This window comes from Ursus americanus, chromosome 1, assembly GCF_024610735.1.
Source record: "Ursus americanus isolate L20-20 chromosome 1, mUrsAme1.1.p, whole genome shotgun sequence".
Lineage (NCBI taxonomy): Eukaryota > Metazoa > Chordata > Mammalia > Carnivora > Ursidae > Ursus > Ursus americanus.
Genome location: NC_142127.1, coordinates 55,961,517 through 55,989,086, shown reverse-complemented (window position 1 = coordinate 55,989,086; position 27,570 = coordinate 55,961,517). Strand labels below are relative to the sequence as shown.

General features: G+C 35.3%; 1 protein-coding gene across 7 annotated transcripts in view; it reads left to right on the top strand.

The window, feature by feature from the left end:
• The window catches only part of SESTD1 (SEC14 and spectrin domain containing 1), a 150,876-nt gene that overhangs the window by 83,469 nt on the left and 39,837 nt on the right, over positions 1-27,570 (top strand). For all 7 annotated transcript variants that reach the window (XM_045806232.2, XM_045806226.2, XM_087861837.1 and 4 more), the window contains 4 exons: positions 13,705-13,818; positions 15,031-15,128; positions 17,322-17,377; positions 19,502-19,713. In XM_045806232.2, coding sequence (XP_045662188.1) covers positions 13,705-13,818; positions 15,031-15,128; positions 17,322-17,377; positions 19,502-19,713 — 480 coding nt within the window. The remainder of the gene's footprint in view (positions 1-13,704; positions 13,819-15,030; positions 15,129-17,321; positions 17,378-19,501; positions 19,714-27,570) is intronic.

The following is a 27,570-nucleotide window of genomic DNA, read 5'->3' as shown; positions in this document are numbered from 1 at the left end:
GTAAGATTCTTTACTACTACTGCAAACTTTTAATTTAATTTTTCTTCCTTCGTTTTATTTGAACATTATTTAACAAAATGGAATCAGTTATTGGTGTTTTGCTGGCTTCCTCTGCACTTCTCCTCACCCTCACCCTCACCCTCTTAAGTAGAGATGACATTATTGCAGTGGAAACTGAGATATTTCATCACAGTAGATAGTTCCTTAGGTTGTTAATTTTAAGTGGTTGTGATTTTCAGTCTGCTGATTGTTTAAACTTTTTTTTTTTCCACATACATTATTTAGCTTTGAGACACGTTCGTTGTTGATACAGTTCTGTATATCTACATGGCAGATCTATTTTCACTTTTAACAGCCATCAGTGAATTTTATAATATAGATTGTATAAAATATTTTCTAATGATAAAGAAAGTGAGTTTTATGCAGGTGTCTATAATTGTGATATTCCCTTGTTTATTGTTTGTTTTGCATAAGTAAAAATATAATAGTAATCTTAGCCAACTTTTTTCTCTATGAATTATATTTCCTAAGAGATAGTATATTCTTAAATATATTTTATGTCATAAAAGAAAGTAAGTCTGTATATTTACGTTTAAGTTGATTTTAGGAATAAAGGTTTTAAGAGAAATATTTGGATGCAAGTAAACTTTTGCTACATGTAACTGAATAATTGCAAATTTTCCCTTTGACTTATTTTTTTTTTTTTAAAGATTTTATTTATTTATTCGACAGGACAGAGATAGCCAGCGAGAGAGGGAACACAAGCAGGGGGAGTGGGAGAGGAAGAAGCAGGCTCATAGCGGAGGAGCCTGATGTGGGGCTCGATCCGGTAACGCCGGGATCACGCCCTGAGCCGAAGGCAGACGCTTAACCGCTGTGCCACCCAGGCGCCCCCTTCCCTTTGACTTATTAAACCTGAAATCTGTTACCAATGACTTTAATGTATTTAGGTACTACAAAATATATATTTCTACATTACATTCTTATTTATAATATTTAACATCTTTTTTTTTTTTTTTTTTTTTTTTTTTTTTTTTTGAGACCAGTGTGTGTAGAAAGTGGCAAATTCTCTTCACTGGGCAAGATAGGTCATGTATTAGAGAGAATGGCCCAAGTTAAATGTATAGGATGACAACTCATTAGAATCCTCTTAAGAGCTTAAAGAGACATCATAGATAGTTTAATGCAGGTGCCTTTGGCAGTTTGGAGAAATAAGCCTGGAGTGATTTCCTTTAGGTTGACTTCTTACAACGTCAGTGAATTTGTGGCAGAGCTAGGGGACAAACCTGGAGTGATTGGCTCCTAGTTCAATATCCTTTCAATTATAATGGTGTTTAACGTAAGACAGGAATTTGGAAATCGTTTGGCATATTCTAGTAAATCCTTTGTCTCTCTGTGCTATTACATCAAAGGGACAACATTTAGATTTAGAGTATTTTTAACAAAGGCTGTAGAAATAAGCCAGAAAACTTTAATCTACTACTTTTTGTGAAAGCATTGCACAACTCTCTCTGGAATACTGCAGAAATAAAAAGCTAATTTCCTTTATAGAAATGTATCTTATTTATCCTTCTATTCTCAGGACAAGAACACATAGTTTCTACTAAATAATATTTCTAAAAATAAATTTAACTCCTATTAAATAATGAACGTTGAACAAATGAATAACACATCATTAAAAGTTAAATTATAATATAAGGGACATGATAGAGGGATTTTTCAAGAGATTATTTCAGTGTTTATTTATTTATTTTTAAATTTTTTATTATGTTAGTCACCATACAGTACATCCCTGGTTTTCGATGTAAAGTTCGGGGATTCATTAGTTGCGTATAACACCCAGTGTACCATGCAATACGTGCCCTCCCCACCACCCATCACCAGCCTATCCCATTCCCCCACCCCCCTCCCCTCTGAAGCCCTCAGTTTGTTTCTCAGAGTCCATAGTCTCTCATGCTTCATTCCCCCTTCTGATTACCACCCGTTTATTTATCCTTTCTTCCCCTACCGATCTTCCTAGTTCTTATGTTCCATAGATGAGAGAAACCATATGATAATTGTCTTTCTCTGCTTGACTTATTTCACTTAGCATTATCTCCTCCAGTGCCGTCCATGTTGTAGCAAATGTTGAGAAATCATTCTTTTTGATAGCTGAGTAATATTCCATTGTATATATGGACCACAACTTCTTAATCCAGTCATCTGTTGAAGGGCATCTTGGCTCCTTCCACGATTTAGCTATTGTGGGTAATGCTGCTATGAATATTGGGGTGCATATGGCCCTTCTCTTCACTACGTCTGTATCTTTGGGGTAAATACCCATTAGTGCAATGGCTGGGTCACAGGGTAGCTCAATTTTTAGCTTTTTAAGGGACCTCCACACTGTTTTCCAGAGTGGCTGTACCAACTTGCATTCCCACCAACAATGTAGGAGGGATCCCCTTTCTCCACATCCTCTCCAGCAATTGTTGTTTCTTGCCTTGTCCATTTTTGCCATTCTAACTGGTGTAAGGTGGTATCTTAGTGTGGTTTTGATTTGAATTTCCCTGATGGCTAATGATTTTGAACATTTTTTCATGTGTCTGTTAGCCATTTGTATGTATGTCATCGTTGGAAAAGTGTCTGTTCATATCTTCTGCCCATTTTATGATTTGTTTATTTGTTTCTTATGTATTGAGTTTGAGAAGTTCTTTGTAGATCTTGGATAGCAGTCTTTTATCTGTAGCATCATTTGCAAATATCTTCTCCCATTCCGTGGGCTGCCTCTTAGTTTTTTTGACTGTTTCCTTGGCTGTGCAGAAGCTTTTTATCTTGATGAAGTCCCACAAGTTCATTTTATCTTTTGTTTCTCTTGCCTTTGGAGATGTGTCATGAAAAAGGTTGCTGTGGCCGATGTTGTAGAGGTTGCTGCCTATGCTCTCCTCTAGGATTTTGATGGATTCCTGTCTCACATGGAGGTCTTTCATCCATTTGGAGTTTATCTTTGTGTATGGTGTGAGAGAGTGGTCAAGTTTCATTCTTTTGCATGTAGCTGTCCAGTTTTCCCAGCACCATTTATTGAATAGACTGTCTTTTTTTCCACTGGATGTTTTTTCCTGCTTTATCAAAGATTAGTTGCCCAAAGAGCCGAGGGTCCATTTCTGGGTTCTCTGTTCTGTTCGATTGGTCTATGTGTCTGTTTTTGTGCCAGTACCATGCTGTCTTTGTGATCACAGCTTTGTAGTACAGCTTGAAATCCGGCATTGTGATGCCCCCAGCTTTGTTTTTCCTTTTCAACAGTTCCTTGGTGATTCGGGGCCTTTTCTGGTTCCACACAAATTTAAGGACGATTTGTTCCAGTTCTTTGAAAAATGTCCCCGGTATTTTGATCGGGATAGCATTGAAAGTGTAGATTGCTCTGAGTAGCATGGACATTTTAACTATGTTAGTTCTTCCGATCCATGCGCATGGAATATTTTTCCATTTCTTTGTGTCTTCTTCGATGTCTTTTAAGAGTGATTTATAGTTTCTAGAATATAGGTCCTTTACGTCTCTGGTTAAGTTAATTCCAAGGTAACGTATGGTTTTTGGTGCTATTGTAAATGGGATGAATTCCCTAATTTCTCTTTCTTCAGTCTCATTGTTCATGTATAGAAATGCAACTGATTTCTGAGCATTGATTTTGTATCCCGCCACATTACTGAATTGCTTTATAACTTCTAATAGTTTGGGAGTGAATTCTTTTGGGTTTTCCATATAGAGTATCATGTCTTCTGAGAAGGGAGACAGTTTGACTTCTTCTTTGCCATTTTGGATACCTTATATCCCTTTTTGTTGTCTGATTGCTGTTGCAAGGACTTCTAGTACTATGTTGACTAATAGTGGCGAGGGTGGGCATCCTTGTCCTGTTCCTGATCAAGGGAAAGGCTTCCAGCTTTTCCCCATTGAGAATGATATTTGCTGTAGGCTTTTCATATTTTTATGAGATTGAGGATGTACTCTCTATCCCTACACTCTGAAGGGTTTTAATCAGGAAAGGATGCTGTATTTTGTCAAATGCTTTTTCTGCATCTATTGAGAGGATCGTATGATTGTTGGCTTTTTTCTTGTTGATAAAATCTATGACACTGATAGATTTGCGAATGTTGAACCACCCTTGTATCCCAGGGATGAATCCCACTTGGTCATGATGGATAATCCTTTTAATGTACTGTTGGATTCTATTAGACAGGATCTTGTTGAGAACTTTGGTGTCCATATTCATTAGGGTAATCGGTCTGTAATTCTCCTTTTTGATGGGGTCTTTGCCTGGTTTGGGGATCAAGGTAATATTGACCTCATAGAATGAGTTTGGTAGCTTTCCTTCTATTTCTATTTTTTGAAATAGCTTTAGTAGAATAGGTATTATTTCTTCTTTGAATGTTTGGTAGAATTCCCCAGGAAAACCATCAGGCCCTGGCGTTTTGTTTTTTGGAAGGTTTTTAATCACTGTTTCAATCTCCTCATAATTAATTGGTCTGTTTAAAAAATCAATTTCTTCCTGTTTCAGTCTTGGTAGTTTATAGGTTTCCAGGAAGGCCTCCATCCTTCCAGATTGCTTAATTTATTGGCATAAAGCTGTTGATAAAAGTTTCTAATAATCCTTCCAATTTTACTGGTGTTGGTTGTGACCTCTCCCTTTTCATTCATAATTTTATTAATTTGGGTCCTTTCTCTATTCTTTTGGATAAGTCTTGCAGTGGTCTGTCAATTTTATTAATTCTTTCAAAGAACCAGCTTCTAGTTCTGTTGATCTGCTCTACTGTGCTCCTGGTTTCTAATTCATTGATCTCTGCTCTAATCTTGATCAACTGCTGTCTTGTGTGTCGATTAGGCCTGTTCCTCTGTTGTTGGTCCAGCTTCTTGAGGTGAGAATATAAAAACTGCATTTTAGATTTTTCTATTCTTTTGAGTGAGGCTTGGATGGCTATGTCTTTTCCCCTTAGGACTTCCTTTGCATTGTCCCATAGGTTTTGGATCATTGTGTTTTCATTCTCGTTGGTCTCCATAAATTGTTTAAATTGATTTTTGATTTCCTGGTTTATCGAATCATTCTTGAGCAGGATGGTTCTTAATCTCCAAGTGTTTGAGTTTCTTCCAAATTTTTCCTTGTGGTTGAGTTCCAATTTCAAAACATTGTGGTCTGAGAATATGCAGGGAATAATTTGTCTTTTGGTATCGGTTGAGACCTGTTTTGTGGCCCAGAACATGGTCTGTTCTTGAGAATGTTCCATGAGCATTAGAATAGAATGAGTATTCTTTGGTTCTGGGGTGTAGTATTCTATATATATCTATGAGGTCCAACTCATCAAGTATGGCATTCAACGCTCTTGTTTCTTTGTTGATTTTCTGCTTAGGTGATCTGTCTATTTCTGATAGTGGAGTGTTGAGGTCCCCTACTATTAACGTATTTTTATCTATATGTCTCTTTATTCTGGTTAAGAGTTGACTTGTGTATCTTGCTGCTCCCCTGTTGGAGGCATATATATTTATAATTGTCATATCCACTTGTTGGATACATCCTTTAAGAATAATATAGTGCCCTTCTGTATCTCTAACTTCAGTCTTCAGTTTAAAATCCAATCTGATATGAGAATTGCTACCGCAGCTTTCTTTTGAGGTCCATTGGCATGAAAGATGGTATTCCATCCCTTTACTTTCAGTCTGGATGTATTTTTAGGTTCAAAATGAGTCTCTTGTAGACAGCAAATGGATGGGTCATGTCTTTTTATCCAATCTGCAACCTTGTGGCGTTTATGGGAGCATTTAGGCCATTTACATTGAGACTGATTATTGAGAGATATGATTTTAATGATGCCATGTTGCCTCTAAAGTCTTTGTTTCTATACATTGTGACTTTCTGTTCTGTATCACTCTTGGGGCCTTTTTACTTTTATAGAACCCCCCTTAATATCTCCTGTAGGGCTGGTTTCGTTGTTACGAAATTGGTCAGTGACTGGTGATTCTGGAAGGTCTTTATCTCTCCATCAGTTCTGAATGACAGCCTTGCTGAATAAAGGATCCTTGGCTGCATGTTTTTCTCTGAAAGACCTTTAAAACTGCCCCCCCCCAACCCTTTCTCTCATTCCAGGTCTGTGTAGACAGGTCTGACGTAATTCTGATACCTTTGCCTTGGTACGTGAGAAATTTCTTTGCCCTGGCTGCTTTCAATACTGTATCCTTGGATCTAATATTTGTGAATTGCACTATGACATGATGTGGTGTAGGTTTCTCGTGGTTGAGCTTGGGAAGGGTCCTCTCTGCCTCTTAGACACGAATGCTTGTTTCCTTTGCTAGATTAGGGAAGTTTTTAGCTACAATTTGTTCAAATATCTCTTCTACCTTTATTTTTCTCCACCTCCTCGGGGATGCCAATGATTCTGACATTGGAACGTTTCATTGAATCAGTAATCTCCCGTAACCTACATTCTTGAGCATGGATTTTTTTGAGCCACGTTTCTATTTTACCTTCCTCTTCTACTAACCCATCCTCTAATTTGCCGATACGTTCTTCTGCCTCATTTACCCTGGCCGTCAGAGCATCTAGTTTTGACTGCATTTGATTTATAGAATTTTTAATTTCTGCCAGATTTGCTGTCATTTCTGCCCTTAGAGATTCTATATTCTCATTAACATTTTCGTTAATACTTTTTTCAAGTCTACACATCATCTTGACCATTGTTACTCTGAACTCCATTTCTGATAATTTGGTTATATCCATATCCATTAGTTCTGTCGCAGAGGCCACAGAATCATTGTCTTTTCTTTGCTGGGGTGGATTTCTCCTTCTCGTCATTCTGATGAGGAGAGGTTGCGGGGTTGTCCAGAGCCCAAATTATTGACCAGGACCCAGGCAGTGTGCACTTGTTTTATAGGGACCTTAGGGATGTGGGCTTCTTGATTTTTCAGCCTGCCTTCTGGGGGAGGGGCTGCCACACCAGTACTCAGGCAACCCTGTTTGGGTAGAGTCTCCGTGTCTCCTGTGAGGCGGGATGGGGTTGGGCACACTGTGAGCTGGTATTTCCAGGCTTTTGTTCTCTGGCGGCTTTCCCTGGTGGTTTGCTGTGCCTCTTCTGAGAGTCAGAGCAGCAGTAGCCGAATCTCAGACTCTGTTTCATAATAGAGGGATCACAGACCGTTCTCCACTGATGTTCTGGCTACTTTGTTTCTGTTGGTGCTGCTAAACCCTGCAGCATCCCGGGATGTGTGCCCCACAGCCACGTCCCAGCCCTCACTTCCAGGGCCAGCACATCTCTGTCCTTTGTGTTTCTAACACCTCTAGCCACCCACGTGCTCTCCGGAGCTCTGTTTCAGTGTGGTTCGCGCACTCTAGAGCTCCGGTTTTCAGTCTGGTCTCGCGCGTTCTCCGGCTCACGGTCTCAGTCTGCTCTCTCGCGGGTGCCGGTCCGTGAGTCTGCCCGCTCCCCCGTGCAGGTGGCTACCTCTTCCTGGTGCCCGAACGCGGCGGCTCCCTCTCCCTTCCGTTTATCTTCCGATATCTGTGCGCGCGTTCTCGGCTCCCCGCTTCGTACCTCAAGACTCATCGCTGGAGATGTTCATTTGTAGAGATCCAGATGGATCTTCCTGCGTCTCAGGCTGATTTTGTGGATGTTCAGGATGGTCTGGTACCTATCCAGCTCGACTCAGGGGACCAGCTGAAAAAGGGGACCCCTACTCCTCCGCCATCTTAACTCCTATTTCAGTGTTTAAATAGACTATTGTGCCATATAAGGCACAGTAGAAGAGCAGAGAGACCATTCATTATATTTTACATTCATTATGTTTTCTATTTAGTTGTCTTTCCAGGAGAGAGTGTTCTGGAAATATCTTTTCCGATGTGAATTGGTGCTCAATTTAGCAAAGTAGTTTATTTCCTCATATCGTAAATACATGTTTCTGTTTCATTGTTAGTATTTATCTAGTTAATAGATTGCTAGGCACTTTGGAGAAAGGAAAAGGCCCTCCCTAGGAGCTGACTGTGTGAAAGTATCTGCCTAGATCCCAGAAGGACTTGCTGGCAGATGAGATCATTCCTGTGGCCTGACTCCACTTAGAGTTACAGTTCAACATCATGCCTGTCTCTAGGAACTAGTCTAAATAAGCTACATTGGAAAAAGAGGATAAAGCTGTCTGTGATCAGTTTTTCAATAAAAGGATAACATTTTTCTGTGTTTTTATTCCAAGATATTTATTTAAAAAAATGTTAAGATGTTTATTTTAAATTAGCTCTTACTGTTACCTAAACAGGAAAACAGTGAAATTGAGATATGCCAAACTCATACAAGAGAGATTACATTAATTGCCATTTAGGCATAATATAGTTTGCTGTTACTAAACTAACCAAAAATGTAATTTGATGTTCTATATCTTTTCTTTTAATTTTTAAATGGGGGAAAAAAGGCATATAACCTCCCTCAGCTTTTCTGTTACTACCATCTCTAGAATTTCCTTTGTTCTCCCTGTCATCTCCTTGCATGCTGCCTCGGAGAAGTTACTTTCTTCACTTGGCACTTGAGATCTCATCGTGTTCCTGCTGTTAGTCGTTCCCTTCTCTTGATTCTTCCTTGATTCTGTTTTCAGTTTTTTAATATAGTATTTGGTACATATTTTTAAAAAACTTATATATAAATACAAAACTTAATACTAAAACACTTGGATACCCACGACCCAACCTAAGAACCCAAATATCAATACCTCAGAATAAAGGTATTTATTTGTATTTATCCATCCTTTGTTCATTTTCTCATTCTGTGTGTGTGTGTGTGTGTGTGTGTGTGCGCGCGCACGTATTAAAAACTTAAATGTGAAAGAAAATCTTCAAATGAGTGTTTATCTTTTGTTATTTTACATTTGTATCTGTAGAGTTGCTATTTAAAGATAATATTTATTACTTAATATTGTATTAGTTCCACTTGGTTCTGAGCTTTTTAAAAATGGTATGATTTTAATGTTCACTGACCAGCTTTTTCTCACTCATTGTATGTCTAAGGTTCTTGCGTATTCTTGCAGTAAATGTAGTTGATTCATTCTAATTGCTGAATGTTATTCTGCTGTGTGAATAAAAACAGTCCACTTATTCTCCTGTTGGTTGATATTTGGGTTGTTTTCATTCTTTTGCCATTATAAATGATATGCTACAAACATTTTTGTACATGTCTCCTGATAAAACATGTATGAGGTTTTCTCTGTTTGCAGATTATCCAGGCATAGGTTATATAAATGTTCAGATTTTTAAGATAATGCCAAACTGCTTTCCAAAAAAGCATTCTAATTTATATATCCACTTGTAGTGTATAAAATTTTCACTGCTCCACAGCCTTGCTTGATACTGGCTAATACTTGATATTTGCAAGTCATATGGTCTTTTCTTTTCTCAGATTGTCCTTGGGTATCAATGTTAGTCTCATAAAATGAGTTGGGAGTGTTCCCTGCTCAGCAGAGAGCCTGCTTCTCTCTCTCTGCTGCTGCCCCTGCTTGTACTGTCTTTCTCTCTCTCTGTCAGATAAATAAATAAAATCTTAAATATATCTATATATATCTATCTATGTATGTGTAGATAGATATATATCTATCTAAAAAAAGATTGAAATGATCTGTTCTTTGATTTTTAAAACTTACAAACTGGCTGGACATTTTCTTTCTGAAAAGATACTTTTAAAAGAGAGTATATATATATATAAAGAGAATATATATGTATATATGTATGTATGTATTTTAGGTTTTTAGTATTTTTGTTATAAAGAATTATGAACACTAAAGAAGTAAACAAAATATTACAGTTAACTCCAAGCATTCCTAAACCCAGTTCCAGCATCTGTCAAACCATGGTCCATCCTGCCCCATTCTTACCCTTAAGAATGGGGATATTATAGGAAGGAAATTGAAGACATTTGAATTTATTTGTAAATATTTTCTATGTGTCTTTAAAACATTAAGATTCTTTTAAAAAATATAACCCAATACCATTATTATACCTTAAAAGAAACAATTCCTTAATACCAAGTAGCTATATTTAATAAATATAATAAAAGGATTGAGCTATATACAAAACACATAAATAATATTTTAAAATTTATTTATAAATTTATATATAAATTATGCATATACAGATTGATTGATTTGAATCAGGATCCAAATAGTGTTGACGTATTGTGATTGGTTGAGATCCCTTTCCAAGTAGATAGGGTCTTAAAATCTTATTAACGATTTCTGATTTGATTAATTAATTTCTAACTTAATTTCATTGTGGTGACAGAATATTATCAATTAGTTCCTTTGAAATATACCAAGGCTTTCTTTATTGCCTGATACATGGTCAAGTTTTTGAATATTTAATGCTTACTTGAAAAGGATATGTAATTCTCTTACTATTGGTTGTGGGATTCTATATTAATTCATTAAATAAAGCTCCTTAATATTAATTTTTCTTTTTCCTTTCTTATGTATTTTTTTCTTGAAGAGACCAGGTTGTTGTTTGTCTTATAGTTTTTCATTGCAGCAAGCATCTGTGTGGTGTAGTTTAACATATTCTTCTTCCTTTTTGAATCTCTGTATTTTTATAAATTGATAGTTGGATTTAGACAATTGATAAGCTTCATGTTTGATTATGTTTTCCATGGTTATTCATTAGTGGTAATGTGTTCCTTGATCATGAAACTCGTAATGATTATTGTTTTTGTGATGCTAGTGGCCCTTTATGTTTAGTGCCTGGATTTAGTAAAGATTTAAAATGATAATGTTCTAGTTCTATTCTTTCTTCGTTCACTAACTGGAACACATCAATCATGAGAAACTTACCTTCACTGATTGTTTACTCAGTGGTACAGTTTGTATATGAAAGGTCAGATAAATGCCTATTTCCCTGTATTTGCTAGCTTTCAACAAAGTAAATTTATTCCCCAGTGTAGTCCAGTGATGATCATTTCTTTTGTATCACTATGAGCTCATTGAATTAAACATATTTAATGTTTCAAAATATGGCATTTATTATTTTATTGATATGCAAATTGTTCAGTCTTTGGCCATTGGAAGCCTTTTCAAGCCTTTTGGCACAACCCAAGTAGTCTTTGATACATCTGTTGATACCTGGATGAGAAGATGGTCTAAGCTCATCATGAATGTTTCTAGCCCCCAAGACCAGGAATTGGCCATTTCCCCAGGGAGCCCTGATTCCCTTTAAAAGGAAATGGTATTTGGAGGTAGCAGTCCGGATGCTAGAGGTGTGCATTTCTACAGAACCGGTCATCCTTTCTAAACTTGTCAGTGGTCAGAACTAGATTTGTGTATGAGAATAGTGTGTGTGTTTTTATTTAAGATGAAATACATCATGAGTTTAAACTGATACTTCCAACTCAAATTGAAGAGCATAAGCATAACTTTTTCCCTGTTAACATCTTCCTTCTCAGGAATTCCATTTTCTCAAGGACCTCAGGAGTGGCAGAATTAGAATGTCTTATATTAATCATTTGCTTTCTTCCTCATCAAATGACCTCAGAAGAGCAATATTAAAATAATCACTAATGCATGATTACTGAAAATGGAAAGAGTCTAGTGATTCACTTCACTTCGTTGGCATAAGTGTTTTATTTTTTCTGACGTCAATATTGATAAATGATTTCTTATAGGAATTTGTCCATTTCTTCTAAATTTGCAGTTATTGACACAAAATTGTTCTGTGTCTGTATTATTTTTTTAGCCACTGCTGTCAATGTAGCTGTGTTCTTTTCACTCTTACTATTATTTTTTGTGCTTTTCTTCTTTATCATCTCAGAAATTTATCAATTTTATTTTAGTTTTTTTGAAGAACAGCTTTTGGCTTTATTAATTTCTTATTTTTTCACCTTCTTCCTTCTGTTTCCTTTGGATTTATTCCTTTGTTCTCCCACTACTCCCTGACCCAAATTTCTTAAGTAGGTCACTTAATTCATTATTAATTACCCTTTCTTTTCTAGTATAAATGTTTATGGCTTTTAGTTACTTAATATATTATTATCAATAGCTATTTATGGCTTTTAGTTACTTAATATATTATTATCAATAGCTGTTTGTTATAAACTTTAATTATTATGATGGGATCCATTTTTCCTTGATAGTTTTATGAACTTTTTTTTTTAAAGATTTTATTTATTTATTAGAGAGAGAGAGCAAGCACAAGCAGAAGGGGGGCAGAGGGAGAGGGAGAAGCAGACTGCCCTCTGAGAAGGGAACCTGATGTGGGGCTTGATCCCAGGAACCCGGGATCATGACCTGAGCCAAAGGCAGAGGCTTAACCAACCGAGGCACCCAGGCGCCCCGATACCATGTTTTTCTTATCTTACTAAGATGATTTATCCCTCCTCCCTTTAGTAAAGTAGTTTGCAGTTTTGGTAATTTCCTCTCATTTAATGTTTATATTATAACTTCATATATGGTATGGATGTACCCAGTTTTGCATATTAGGTATGTTTCTGAATTTTTCTTTTCCTTCTTTCTTTCTCTAGTAGTTTGCCCACAAGTCCTTCTTACGTTGTTTTTGTTATCTTTTTTTAAATTTTTTAAAAAGTGAGCTTTATTGAACAGTAATGTACATGCAGTACAGTTCACCCCTTTTAGCCTACAGTTTTATGAGATTCGACCAATTCATATAGTTGTAAATCCTTCACCACAGTCAAGATACCGAAGAATTCCATCATCCCCAAAAACTTTGCTCATGCCACTTTGTAGACTCCCCTTCCACCATTCCCTCTATGGTGCTGTCTTTTCTTTGTTTTCAGAGTCCGTGATTTTTCTGTGACCTTGGCTCTCTGAGAAAGTTCCACAAAAGTTATTAATTTTATAGATTATCTGGCTTTTGTTATTGTTAGGGTGTGAATGGTGCTCTTTCCAGCCAGACATATTAAACATGTTGTTTTACTAGCACATTTTGGGGGGGGATTAAAATTTTCATGTATCATTTTTGCATTAACGCTACCATTTGATTATCTTTCTCTCACACATATATTTTCTTTTATATTCCTGTATATCCTCTTGAAATTTTATTTAGTGAATGGTGATCTCTTAGGTCATTCTATAATTTGTACTTAAAATATTTTAAAGTTCAGCTTTAAAAGTTTATCACCTTAATATGTAAATTTCAAGTTTATGAATTCTTTGAACTTCTCCCTGCTTTTTAGTTTTGATTTTCAAATTAAATATTAGTATATGTTATCCTGAGTTTTACTCTAGTATTATAGGACATGTTTTGTTAATATATAATCAAAAAATGTTATAGAAACTTTAAAGGGTATAGTTTTTTGATTGCTAGATTTATTATTATTTGTGCTTATCACCTTATTGAATTAGCTAATTTTAAGGCTGTATGAAAATTTTTTTGCTGATTATATTGTATCAAAGGAATTGATTTTTATTACCAAGAAGCTATTAATATTGATAAAATTTTGAAAATATTTCATCTCAGCTGTGTCTCATGTTTTAAAATGTGGTATTATATATGGTTTATAATAGCTTATTCTTAGCAGGTATCCACAACTTTTGAATTGATTTTAAATGCTTCTGTTAATGTATTTTAATCTTGTATTAATTCAATACATGATAATATATCATCATTTTAGAAACAGTATTGCATATTTTAACCTGATTTACCTCCTTATTGCTTTCATGGCCATTAACATTGGCTTACTAAATGGTCTTTTCTTTTTACTTTTATAGGTTATTTTAGTGTCTGCCAATAAATTGACTCGTTACATAGAACCATGCCAGTTAACAGAAGATTTTGGTGGGAGTCTCACCTACGATCACATGGACTGGTTAAATAAGAGACTGGTTGGTATATTACAGTGAGATAAAATGTTATTACATACAAATAAGACATATTTTGATAACTTTATCATTTTAAGTAACTAACATGTAGATTGTTCTTTGTTACAAAAATAAAATGTAGTGCATACCACATGATAGCATAATGCTTGAAGGCAAATACTCTGTATTCAGACTCGTAAGTGCTTGCTTTTGCTGTTGTCATTTGTAGCAGTATTACTAGTCAAAATTGTGAATATTTTAGTTGAATGACAGAGTAGCATAATTTCCTGAGAGGTAATCTATTTGATGTACCATTTTCAGAGAGGATATTTAAACATCAGCTTGAATTGAAGAGCAGTTTGATAGGTTAAGGTTTTCATTTCTGAAAATGTGTCTTTGGCCAGACTGAAGTCAATTCCTCTGCATGCTATGGCATTGTTTAATCAAACTACTGGGGACTAAAAGAACAACTTATAATTAACTCAGTTTAAATTACAGTTATTCTTTGAATGACATGGAAGTTGGGGGCCCTAACCCTCTCTCGAGTTGAAAATCTGTATATAACTTTTGACTTCCCAAAAACATGTTGTTCAAGAGTCATTGTATAAGCTTAATTTTATTGAAGAATAATAAACTTGGATATTTCAGAATGGATAACCAATTTCCATCATATTTGGACAGTGGTATCAGTCAAGTGAGTGTCCCCTTTACTATAAACAGACTTGCACAAATCCTTTTTTAGAAATATTTTAAGAAATCATGTTAAAGTTATAACTAATTTATTTTTATGCTGCATGCTCATATATAAAACTCTTGAACTATTATATGCCACCAGTATGGATTGGTGATAGAAGAACATAAAGAAATATTCTGTAACTGGAATTAGAAGATTAATAATGGTCTAAATCATGTTCATGTAGTTAAAACTGTTACTAGTGCAGATGTTTCTTCACAAAACACAGGAAGAAAAATAAACTTGTCTGAGAAATAAAAATAATTTCTTACTCTATTTAAATTTTAAAAATTCCTTATCCATTGAAACTCTTCATTGTTCTAGAAGGGGGTTTTGTCTTCTCTCTAAGTTGTTGTGCGCTGGTGGTTCAATTGTATGAAGTGACATCAGGAGAGGAAAAGGGAATTCTGCCTGGCTAATTCTATTCATCTTAACTGAAATCCTTATGTAAACATTAACTTTTAAGATTATTCTTAATATGTTAACAAAGTCTTATATTGTAGGTTTTTGAGAAGTTTACAAAGGAATCTACATCATTACTAGATGAACTTGCTTTGATTAACAATGGAAGTGATAAAGGAAATCAGCAAGAGAAAGAAAGGTAGGTGGCTGGTGTCATGCAATTATACCTTTGCAAAGCTATGATTAACCTGATGAACGATACCTCTATTAATGCAAGCTAAAAGTAAGATGTAAGCAATTCTCCAATCAAAATTGGCATACAAAAGTTGAATTAAATTTATTTATTAATTCATGAGAATTTGCTTTACATGTATAATTTCTTGATTTGAATCAAAGTTTCTTTACAAAAGACATTTTGATGAATAAAATGTTTTTACCTTAAAAATTTATTTGCAAGAACATGTTTTCAAAATGAAACCATTTTCTTTTTAGAGTTCTACTTTGCTTGTGAAGAGTATGGAAAAGGTTGCAGCTTGAAATAAAATTATTATAACCTCATCTAAATACTTCTTAAATGTCTACCTTCTAGAACCCCTATGTCCTTATAAAATATATTTATGAGTTTAACTTGGAGAATTTAGTGTTGATGACACTGAACGAAGTAATTGTTCAGTTGTATTATCTAAATGTAACTATTTAGATTTATCATTTTAACAGATTTCCACTGAACTTCACAACCTTAACAATTTTCATTTTTTTGTTGGTAAGCCAAATCCCTCTCCCCAGGTTAAAAGCTCCTTAGGAAGCAAATTAATCCTTTCTGGTCTCTCAACAAAGTGGTCACTAGAACAGTAATTTTTCATTAGGAAATTTGAAAGGATCAGCACTCATCTCTGCCTATGTCTTTTGAATCTGACCTTAAAAATATAATGGAACCTTGATAAAATGCATGTTGTTATTCCTTGAATACTAGTATAGTCCCATACCAGTTAACTGAGATAATAAGGTAAAGGGGATGTGAGAAGGTCAGGGTTTAACACCAAGTCTTGATTAAAACAAAGTGAAAATGTGAAAACAAATGGTTTGAATGGAAATCTAGTTAGTCACAGAAAGCATTTAGGAATATTATTGTCCTGTAGATACCATATAAAAATATAAAATGTGAAATTTTGACATGCACGTAAATACGCGTGTTGTATAGATAATACATACACTCTATGCTATGGTTTAGGAATTGAAAACGTCACACGAGTTGGTTGACAAAAATTAGCCAAACCTCTTGCTTTCTGAGTAGCCTAGCAGAGTAAGTTTAATGGTTCTTAAAGTCATTTTCCTCCGGAAAGAGGCTCTAAGAGAGTCCCTGTAGAAAATGAGTTCATGGTCCCAGCTTAATGCTGTTTACCATGTTTTCCTCTCTGAGAATGACTGTGAACATTTACAGATTACAGGTCCTGAGAAAGCATTGCAGTAAAGAAACCTGTTTCCTGTACTTACATGCCAACAGGACCCCTTTTTCTCCATCTAATAATATCTTGTTCAGTGTTTTGGGAAATGCTTGTTTGCATGATTACATGAAGTATCAAATAAAATCTTGTATTTGCCAGTTCCTCCCCAAGGAACTCAAGTGTTATTACTTACCCTCTTTTAAATCCCAGATAATAAAGTCCCTCCTCTTGCAAATTTTCATCACCTTTTTAATGTCATTACTTCAGAAGCATCCAGGCTACATAAGAGGTGAGGGCCCAGATTAATCAACAGAAGTGAAAGATTTAGAGCAGGACCTGTCAGTTACAGCAGCAAGGTCCTAGGCTTTGATTTGCCATGTACTGTATCTTTTCTTCATTTTCTGCTTTCCATATGTGTTTTAAAAAATACAGAGCATGGTCCAACTGCAAATGAAGCACAATTAGTACAGGAAAGAGAGTACAACTGCTTGGGGATGCACACGCACGTGAATATCAGAGACTATTTGTAGCTCTCAAAGGTTGCTGTAGATAAGTAAACGTTAATTGGAGGATCGCTCCATGCATTTTTAATGTTAACATTTCTGGGTTATTATATAGTTACACATTTCATTTTGGAATAAATATGCAGTGGGAAAATACTAAAATGGATTCCTTCGATGTATTTGAAATAATACTATAATAATAATAAACTTTTTTTCAAGCAGTGTATTTTGTGATTTATCACATAGATTTTTGGGGGGGCTACTAGTATTTAATTACCTCTAATTGGTTTCTTAATGCTTAAGGGTATTAGCCTGGTAGAGTAGTGTGCTTCAGATTTCCATACCATAAGCTCCTGTTTTGATATGCATATATAAAGGATTTTCTTAGGTTAGATAAAAATATAGTTGTTTTCTTTTTTTAATTATTCTTGTGGTGTTTGCCAGGTCTGTGGATTTAAACTTTCTTCCATCAGTTGATCCTGAAACAGTTCTTCAGACAGGTAAGATTAAAAAATGTGTTTATCGGTGATAATCATAATCCAATAAACCAATCATATATTGATTGGTTCATGAAATAAACATTGATTAAGCATGTATTACGTGATAGAAACTCAAGGGGAATTTTAAAACTGGTCTTTGGTTTAACCTAACTGTGTTGATATACTTTACAATATTTTTAGAAAGTATTAATAATGATAAATTGTTAAATTATTTCTCCCTTGAAATATTTGTATTTGTTTCCTTATCTGTGAAATGGAGGTAAGTTAAGTTTCAATTTCATTGGATTGCTACGAGGATTATTGAATACTCCTTGGGTTCTAAGATTGTATTTTCATATTCCATTCTCCTTAATGACCTCTTGAGATAATTAGTATTACTTTCTCTATTTTTTACTTGAGGAAGCTAAGGCTTAAAGATACGAAAAAACTTTTCATAACTATTGGATGGAATAACTATTAAACTGTGTCACCATACCACTAAAAACAGGTTACTATTATCATCCCAATTTTAAGATGGGGAAACTGAGGCAAAAAAGCTCAGTAACTTAAGCAGGTTACACAACTAGGAATGTTAGAGTTGGGACTTGAACCAAAGCAGTTTGGTTTCAAAGTATAGTCCTTGAAATCATTATGTGGTGCTGCTTCTCTAATGGAAATGTTTCCATATGGAAAACATTAAGAGTAATAACAATTGTAAAAGAAAAAATAAATGACTTCTGATCTTAATGGCTTTATATGTGTGTGTGTATATATATATATAAAATGTGTGTGAATATATACTTTGTAAAAGTCTTTAAAACAGTTCTAATTATAACATGTAATGTAAAGAAAGAAATTCTGAATATCTACATTGTAGTGATTCCATTGTGCCAAGTGTTTTCGGTATGATATAGATCTTTCTTCCTTAGAGAACAAAGAAATAATTGTAATCTATGAATTCCTACGTGTTGAGCAGGTACAGTAGACTGCCAGTAAAAATATGGCTTGCTCCAGGTTTAAATTTAATTCCATGTTTATATTTAACATTTTTGAAAGCTACTGAAGCCCTTGAATTAAGAAGCTTTTTAAATTTGTGTTTTGAAATTAACTTTATATGCCACTAATTTCTTTCTTTAGATGCTGTTGACTCTTAAAGCAGGGATAAAAAGAGAGTATAAAAATGGAGAGTTTTAGAACGATTTTGGTTGTATTTTAGAAATTGGAAATACCTTCAAATCATGATAAAAATTCTGTTTCTAAGTTTGAAAGTCATTTAAATTTAGGACATTTTTCTGAGTAAAGATGAAGAGAATTTAAGTATCTGCATATATTTTTGGTCCTTAGGTAATAATTGGAATAGTATCATCCTGGAAAAACAGTTTGCAATTTATTCACTTTTAAAATTCCAGTTTTAGGTGTTGCATATTCTGCAGTTTTAATTTCTCGTGCATGGATGGATTTTCTTACATGACTTTGCTGTAATTGAATAACATTGAATGAAGTTCTTACCCTAGTATAGTCCCTCATGTTTCACAGTTAGTATGTTGTAGGGATTCCTTAGGGACTATTTAAATTTTACTTTGTACCAGTAATAAAGCTTTCTCCCTTTAATCATACATTTGTTACACTGTCAGCTTTTGTTTTAGATACTTTGATTAAGGGTATGGATTAATACTGAAATCCTACAACATATTGCTTAGTATTGATTAGTACCATCAGATAGATTATACTAGTTAGTACCATACTAGACAGAAATCCCAGAGTGTAATTGTGCTCTACAGAGAAAGAGTATTGGTTGGCACAATTTCCTGAATAATGAGTCCACCAATAACAAGAATGTGATGACAAAGAGATATCGAAAAAAAAAAAAAGCCATGTATTCGCTAAATAGTGTAGCATATATAGTATATACATTCATAATATATATTACATATATAAATATACTAATATACTAAAATATGCTATTTCCTATTTATTTCTATATAAATTTAAAAATTGCATTTCAGTAATTATGACCTGGTAGATAGTTAGAAAGACATATAGGCAGATAGGTTCTAAAAATAAGGGACTAAAATTGAGGAGATTGAGAAGTAACAATTGTATTTCTTTATGGATATTAATTATAAGTATCTTTCATTCTTAAAGGGCATGAATTGTTGTCCGAATTACAGCAGCGTCGATTTAATGGCTCAGATGGAGGGGTCTCATGGTCTCCTATGGATGATGAACTGCTGGCCCAGCCACAGGTTATGAAATTATTAGATTCACTGAGAGAACAGTATACTCGCTACCAGGAAGTTTGTAGGCAACGTAGTAAGCGTACACAGTTAGAGGAGATTCAGCAGAAGGTGATGCAGGTAGGTGCTTGATTTGAATATATTTAACTTAAAAAAATTCTAAATGTTAGAGTTTTTAAAAATAAGTTCTACTGTGTGACTGATTTTATACTAAGCCTTATTATACTGTATAGAGAACCTGAGTCCTATCAAAATAGACTGAAACTATTTTATGTACATTTTTACAAATAGTATTTGCATTAAAGCAATATTATTTCTGCAGTGATGACATTGAGCATTCATCTCACTCTATCTTTATGAACTTTAAAAGTAACTAGTTGTTGGAAAATATCTGTGGTCTCTGTATTCTTGTAATAAATAACATTTTATTATTGATAATTGATTTATTCTTCTAATAACTCGTTATTTTTTTTAAATTTAGACATTATGAAGAGTTTTTCTTTCCTAGAAAAATGATGACATATAAAGAATTTTAATATTAAATTTTATTATTTTTTGATGCTGATAGAAACCTTTAATGTATTTAATACTTACTAAGTTTTAGTTCCTTTTAGAGTTGATTTTTAGAAAACAGTATAAAAACAGTAGGCTAAAAATACTAAAACTCAATACTAAGACATTTCTGTTATTTAGACCATGTTCTGATTTTCCTCTGTTGAATTAAGAAATAAATATTAAATATTTTACTTTAAAAATCCAGCAATGAAATGTAGAAGACATTGTGCTAGGTTTTCTATAGAATATAAAGGTGCATTTAGTTTTTGCTATCATTAAGCTAAGGGGATGAAGTCTTAAGTGTTAAAGGAGATGACAGAAGTGTTGTGGGCATCTATAGGAGGGATTATTCCCCTGGCTGCAGATAATCTAGGAAGATTTAGCAGAGGAGGTAGTAGTTGAGCTTTTTCTCCAAGAATGTGTTAAGATTTCACCAGGCACCTCCTTTAAGTTTTAAAGGAGAACTGGCATTTTATGCAGGAGAAAGAGTAGCATAAATAAACACTAGTAGCATGAAATCCCAAGCTCTGTTGAGGAAAAAAGAAGCAGTAAGGCTCCATGGGAAGTTTTTGGCCTTTGAATCATAAAGCATGGTCAGCAAGTATGATCTAAATCCCAGTTCCTCCACTCACTGTGATCATGGTCACATTATTCACACACCTGTACCTCGAACGGACTTCCTTCTTTTTTAACATCCCTCTCTTTCTTTCCCTTCCTTCCTTCTTTCATTAACTGAAACAAGGGTAACAAGACCTCTTTTGAAAGGTTTGTTGAAAGAATCCAGTGCTTGATTAATGGTATCTATTATATTCGTTTCCGTTGTACTAGGCTCTAGTCTATATGTCAGGTCCCGTTGTTGGCAGACTTTTCTTAAAAAATAGGACCAAATAGTAAATGTTTAGGCTTTGTGGACTGTATAGTTCTTATAGCTATGGCTGTTAAGTTTTGCTCTTGTAGTGTGTAGACATCATATAAACAAATGTGTGTGGCTGTGCTAAAATAAAATTTTATTTGCAAAAATAATGGGTAGTCACAATTGGCCTGTAGGCAGTAGTTTGCTGACCCCTGACTAGAACATCAGGGTGTTAGAGTGGAAAAGTCTTGAAGTCTTGAAAGGAAGGAAGAAGTTGGATCATGGAAGATCTTTAATTCCAGGCAAAAAGATTTAGTCTTTCTCATGATAGCTACATATAGACTGAAGATTTCCAAGCATACATTAATTGTAGATAACTTTTTCTATGAAACATATTTATAAGTTATAGATAGTATTAAACCTAGGTAAACTTCAGCCAAGTAGCTTGAGAGTATCTTTGAAAACCATAAATATAGAATAGCTTAGTGGTATACAAGTTTCTCACGTGATATGGGTCCGCCTTTTTCTACTACTTCCAAGTTGTTTACTCTTGGGAAGGAAATGTAACTTCTCAGTGCCTTAGCTTCCTCCTCAGTAAACTGAGGATGACAACAGCAATAGTAATACCTACTTAATAGGGCTGCTACAAAGATTAAAGAAAATGTTTATAAAATATTTAGTGCTTAGCATATAATGAATTTTCTATAAATAATATGTTATTTGCTCACTCTTTCAAAAAATGAATGTCTACAATAGTGTGACTTTGTGCTAGGTAGAATATAATTGTGATTAAAAATAGACCACATCCCCACTTTTATGGTGCATTATTACATAATTACACAAATAGTTGTAAAATTGCAATTGTGCCAAGTCCCAAGAAGGAAAGTGGTGGGAGTAAGGGTAAGAAGAAAATATCAGAGATGAATCATTTTTCTGACTTGTAAGACTTGATGGGTGGTCTTGTTGTCCAGTTAGGAAACACTGGACAGGATTTGGTTTTAGGTGAATCATGAGTTTGGTTTTAGACATGTCGAATTTTTTTTTTAATTTAAATTTTAGGTAATTAACATACAGTGCAATTTTGGTTTCTGGAGTAGAATTCAGTGATTAATCTCTTACATATAACACCCAGTGCTCATTACAATGATTGCCCTTCCTTAATACCCAGCTAACCCATCCCCTACCCACTTCCCTCCATCAACCCTTAGTTTGTTCTCTGTTGTTAAGAGTTGCTTATGGCTTGTTTCCCTCTTTCCTTCCCCACCCCTTCCCATGTGTTCATTTGTTTTGTTTCTTAAATTCCACATATGAGTAAGGTCATATGGTATTTGTCTTTCTCTGACTGACTTATTTCACTTAGCATAATATATTCTAGTTCCATCCATGTCATTACAAAGGGCAAGATTTCATTCTTTTTGATGGTTGAGTAATATTCCAGTGTGTGTGTGTGTGTGTGTGCGCACACACACACCACATCTTTTTTTTTTTTTTTTTTTAAGATTTTGGTTTTTTGAGAAAGAGAGAGAGAGCACATGAGCGGGGAGGGGGCGTGCTGGGAAGAGTAGAGGGAGAGGAAGAAGCAGGCTCCCTGCTGAGGGCACTGGGATCATGACCTGAGCCAAAGGCAGATGCTTAAATGACTGAGCCACCCGGGCACCCCAATACCACGTCTTCTTTATCCATTCCTCTGTCAATGGACAGATGGCTCTCTTCATAGTTTGGTTATTGTTGATAATGCTGCTATAAACACTGGGGGCATGTACCCCTTCAGATCAGTATGTTTGTATCCTTTCGGTAAATACCTAGTAGGGCAATTGCTGGGTCACAGGGTAGCTCTATTTTTAACCCTTTGAGGAATCTCCATACTGTTCTCCAGAGTGGATGCACCAGTTTGCATTCCCACCTACAGTGTAAGAGGGGTCCCCTTTCTCTGCATCCTCGACAACACCTCTTGTTTCTTGTGTTATTAATTTTAGCCATCCTGACAGGTGTGAGATGGTATCTCATCATGGTTTTGATTTGTATCCCCCTGATGATGAGTGATGTTGAGTGTCTTTTCATATGTCTTTTAGCCATCTGGATGTCTTTTTTGGAAAAGTGTCTATTCATGTCTTCTGCCCATTTCTTAGCTGGGTTACTTTTTGGGGGGGTGTTGAGTTTGATAAGTTCTTTGTAGATTTTGGATACTAACCCTTTGTCAGATATGTCATTTGCAAATATCTTCTCCCATTCTGTAGACTGCCTTTTAGTTTTGTTGACTGTTTCCTTTGCTGCGTAGAAGGCTTTTATCTTGATGAAGTCCCAATAGTTCATTTTTGCTTTTGTTTGCCTTGCCTATGGTGATGTGTCTAGTAAGAAGTTTACATCCAAGGTCAAAGAGGTTTCCGCCTGTGTTCTCGTCTAGGATTTTGATGGTTTCCTGTGTCACATTTAGGTTTTTCATCCATATTGAATTTATTTTTCTGTATGGTGTACAAAAGTGGTACAGTTTCGTTCTTCTGCATGTTGCTTAGACATGTTGAATTTGAGGTGACTTTGAGACACTGAGAGAAAATATGGAAGGGTAGTCCCAAACAGGTCCAGAAATCAGAGAAGTCTGGCCTGGTGACATAGTTGTTCGTCATGTATGAATGGCAATTAAAAGCATTGATGTGGGTGAGAGTTGACCAAGGAAATTCCTGAGAGTAGGTGAAAAGAGGGCTTTTTTTAACTGAGCTTTGAGAAACTCCAGCATTTAATGACAAGATAGAGGAGCATATTCCTGAAAAGAAGACAGTGAAGGATTGGCCAGAGACGGAGGAGAAAGGTGTGAAGAGTTCTGTGTCATGGAAGCCAAGGGAAGCATTTCAGGATGGAGTTGGGAACCCTGTAGAATGCTGCTAAGAGGACAGCTTAACATGTCCATTAGAATGTACAAGATTGAGGCCACTGGTGACTGTTGAGCATGGAGTGGCAAGGCTGGCAGCACATTGGAGTGAATTTAGAATGACAGTGAAGTGTGATGAAGGAGACACTGAGTATAGACAACTCTGAGAATTTGTCTCTGAAGGAAAGATGAGAAATAGTGATACCCTTCTAGAAGTAGTAGAGAAAGGGTAGTATTAGTTTGCTAAGGCTGCTGTAATCAAGTACCACAGCCTGGGTGGCTTAAACAACAGAAGCTTATTTTTCCATGGTTCTGAAGGCCAGAAGTCTAAGATCAGGGTGTTTGCAGGGTTGATTCCTTCTGAAGGCACTGAGGAAAGAATTCCAGATTCTTGGCTTGTCGATGCCCCATCTTATTTCTGTATCTTTACATTATCTTCCCTCTGTACCTTTCTGTGTCCAAATTTCGCTCCTTTTAAGGACACCAGTCAGATTAGGGTCCACTCTAACAACCTCATATATATATTTATTTATTTACTTATTTACTGCTTTACTTAATTACTTATAACCTCAATTTTAATTGCCTCTTTAAAAGACCCTATCTTCAGATAAATAGGACTACATTCTGAAGTACTGAGGCTTAGCACTACAACATATGGATTTGGGGGAGGGCCACACAACTCAACCCACAACAGGGGTCAGATATAATTTTGTTTTGTTTTTCTTTTTAAAGTAATATAGAAAGCTGTCAGAGGTTTTTAAAGACCGGTGGGAAGTATCTATTTAGAAGGAGGGGTTGAATATACAGGAGAGAAAGGATATTTAATACTATCAAGTTCCTCACAGGCTAGAAGCGAATCGATTCCAAAGGACAGTGTTGAAGGAATTAGTGTTAGCATGGAACAGGGAGAACTCCCATCATAACAGGAGAAATGATGGGTAGGATGTATCTAGAGGTGCCTCCATGTGTAAATCAGACATGAAGATGAAGGGGTTCCTATGTGATGTGTTCTTTTTTTCTATAAAGTAAGAGAAAAGGTCATCTGCTTAGTGGTACAGGTTTGAAGGTGGTGTGGGTGGTGGTGGTTGAAGAAGGTGAGGTTAAAATGAAAGTGGAGAGTATTCAACGTATTCTTTGTGGTGAGTGCAAGTGTAAAATACCACAGAAATGTAGTTGTGTTTTTAGGTAGTGTTGATCTTGGATTTATGGTGGAAACTTTCTGGCTTGTTGTGTGACCTTATCAATTCATGGCTGGATGCTGAAGTGCAGGCACAAAGAATGTGTAAATGGGATTCATCCAGCATTTGTGCCTTGTTACGTGGGATTAGTGGGTATGATTAAAAAAAAAAAGTAACAAAGTAGTTAATGTATTGGCAAATGCATTGTTGAAATGATGGACCAGTTCAGTTGGATAAGGAAACTAGAGAAGGGAGGTGATGATGATGATATTTATGATGGTGATGACGGTAACAAGATTATTGTTAAAAAAAAAATAACCTTTATTATAATTCATTGTCTTTGAGTGTTACACGTTAATTGGTTAGAACATTAATCTTCATTATGTAATTGTTCCTGCCCTCTCTTTTTCACAGGTCACATTTAAGGCAAAGATCTATTTCCTTTGCCAGAATGATTACTTTAATTTAGCTATATAGTAAATGTGTATTGATCATGTCAGCATCCACAGAACATAAACTGCACTGTCCTTAGTCTTGCAAATTTGTGGAAAATGAAAAAAATTTGTTGATGTAAAGATAATCATAAAGTTGATTATCACGACTTACGTTAAATTAGTGAAAACTGAATTTTTCCACATTTCTTCTTTACTATCTTATCACTGAAAGCATAATGAAAGAGAAATCAGGGGCACCTGGGTGGCTCAGTCAGTTAGGCATCTGACTCTTGATTTCGGCTCAGGTCATGATCTCAGGGTCCTGGGATAGAGCCCCGCCTTGGGCTCTGTGCTAGTGGGGAATCTGCTTAAGGATTCTCTCTCCTTCTCCATCTGCTCCTGCCCCCTGCTCCTGTTTTCTTTCTCTCAAAGAAATAAATCTTTTTAAAAAAAAAAAGAAATCAATAACTCTAATAGATGAGTTATATGATAAGTAATAACGATTATAACTATCATTTATTCCCCACAGGTTAAATTAGTGGCATTAGAGTTCATGCGTATGCAGAGGTTCTCCATGCTGCTGCTGCTATATTTAAAAATTAGATTTTCAGGTACTTCTAGGTGGGAGACAATGCCACTTCAACTGAAATATGCAGTCGTTATTCTCATTATTTACTGTGGGAGTAATTACAGCCAGCATTACAAATGTTATTTCTAGAATCATCCATGTGCTTTTCTTCCTTTGTAGAAGGTATCATAGATGCAAAATAGGATACACTCTGAGTTGCATAAGGATACAGCTGGAGGCTATGCTTCCAGTTCCCCCAATTCTTTCTTCAGGTCAGATGCTTGACATTTGCTTAACATGCCCTTCTGCCCGGTTTGACCCCTCGTCCTTCCAGATATTTTCTCTTGAAGTCTTTAGAAATCAGCCTAGCTAGGAAAGAATGTTGTATAGTAATATGAATTTTTGGCCTCTGCAAATATTTGTCATTGTAGATTTTAAGAGCACATCTCCGAGGTTATACTTTGCATATAAATGTAGCCATTTGAGGGGTCACATTGATATGGATTGGGCATGAAACTGCTTTTGCAGTAAGTTAATATTCAGATTGACTGAGCAAGATGTTCTGATTAAAATTAAGTTTTATAGCCTAGTTTGGCAAACTACCATCATTAATGCATTTAAATAGACTCGTTTACTAGGGCGTCAACCTCAATTTGCATCATTTTTATTAGAAATAGTCCTACTTTTACTGTGTCTATATTACTGATGTTGCACACTAGGAAAATTACTTTCAGCATACATTGAAACTATATGTGTACTTGACTATGAAACTGGTTTTTTGCACCAAGAGTATGTCTTTGCTTTATTGAGAATTTGCTTTTAACTTTATGGCTCTTTGAAAGTTCCGTGCTAATGAGTTATTTTTCTCAGGTATCATGATTTATATTAACCTGCTTCTTTTGTTTGTAGAATATTCTAAAATCAGAGCTTAAATGCTTAAATAATATTTTAGGTTTTAAAAAATAACATATAATGCATTATTAATTAGTTAAAAACTTTTGAGATGCTTTTATTCCATCCTTAGTTTCAGAATTTAGATGTTTCTAGTGAAATAATTATATTATTTAAAAACTTAAAAGCTGGGGTGCCTGGGTGGCACAATCTGTTAAGTGTCTGACTCTTGGTTTCAGCTCAGGTCGTGATCTCAGGGTTGTGAGATCAAGCCCCATGTTGGGCTCCGCACTGAGTCAGAGTCTGCTTATGACTTTCTCTCCCTCACTCTCTGCCCCTCCTCCCCACACTATTGTGCTCTCTCCCTCAAGTAAATAAATCAGTAAATCTTTAAAAGAAAATACTAAAAGCCATTGTATATTTGTCTTTATATCTGTATTCATAATAAATAGCAATAAATGAGACTTGAGTTCCATAAAGGAAATGGAAAATGATTTCAAAATATTTACATAAGTTTCCTTAAAACTTACGCTTCATATTTCCATTTTTTTCCCCAAAGATTGTAGTTATTTATTTGAGAGACAGAGAGAGGAAAAGAGAGAGCGTGAGCTGGGGTGAGGAGGGCAGAGGGA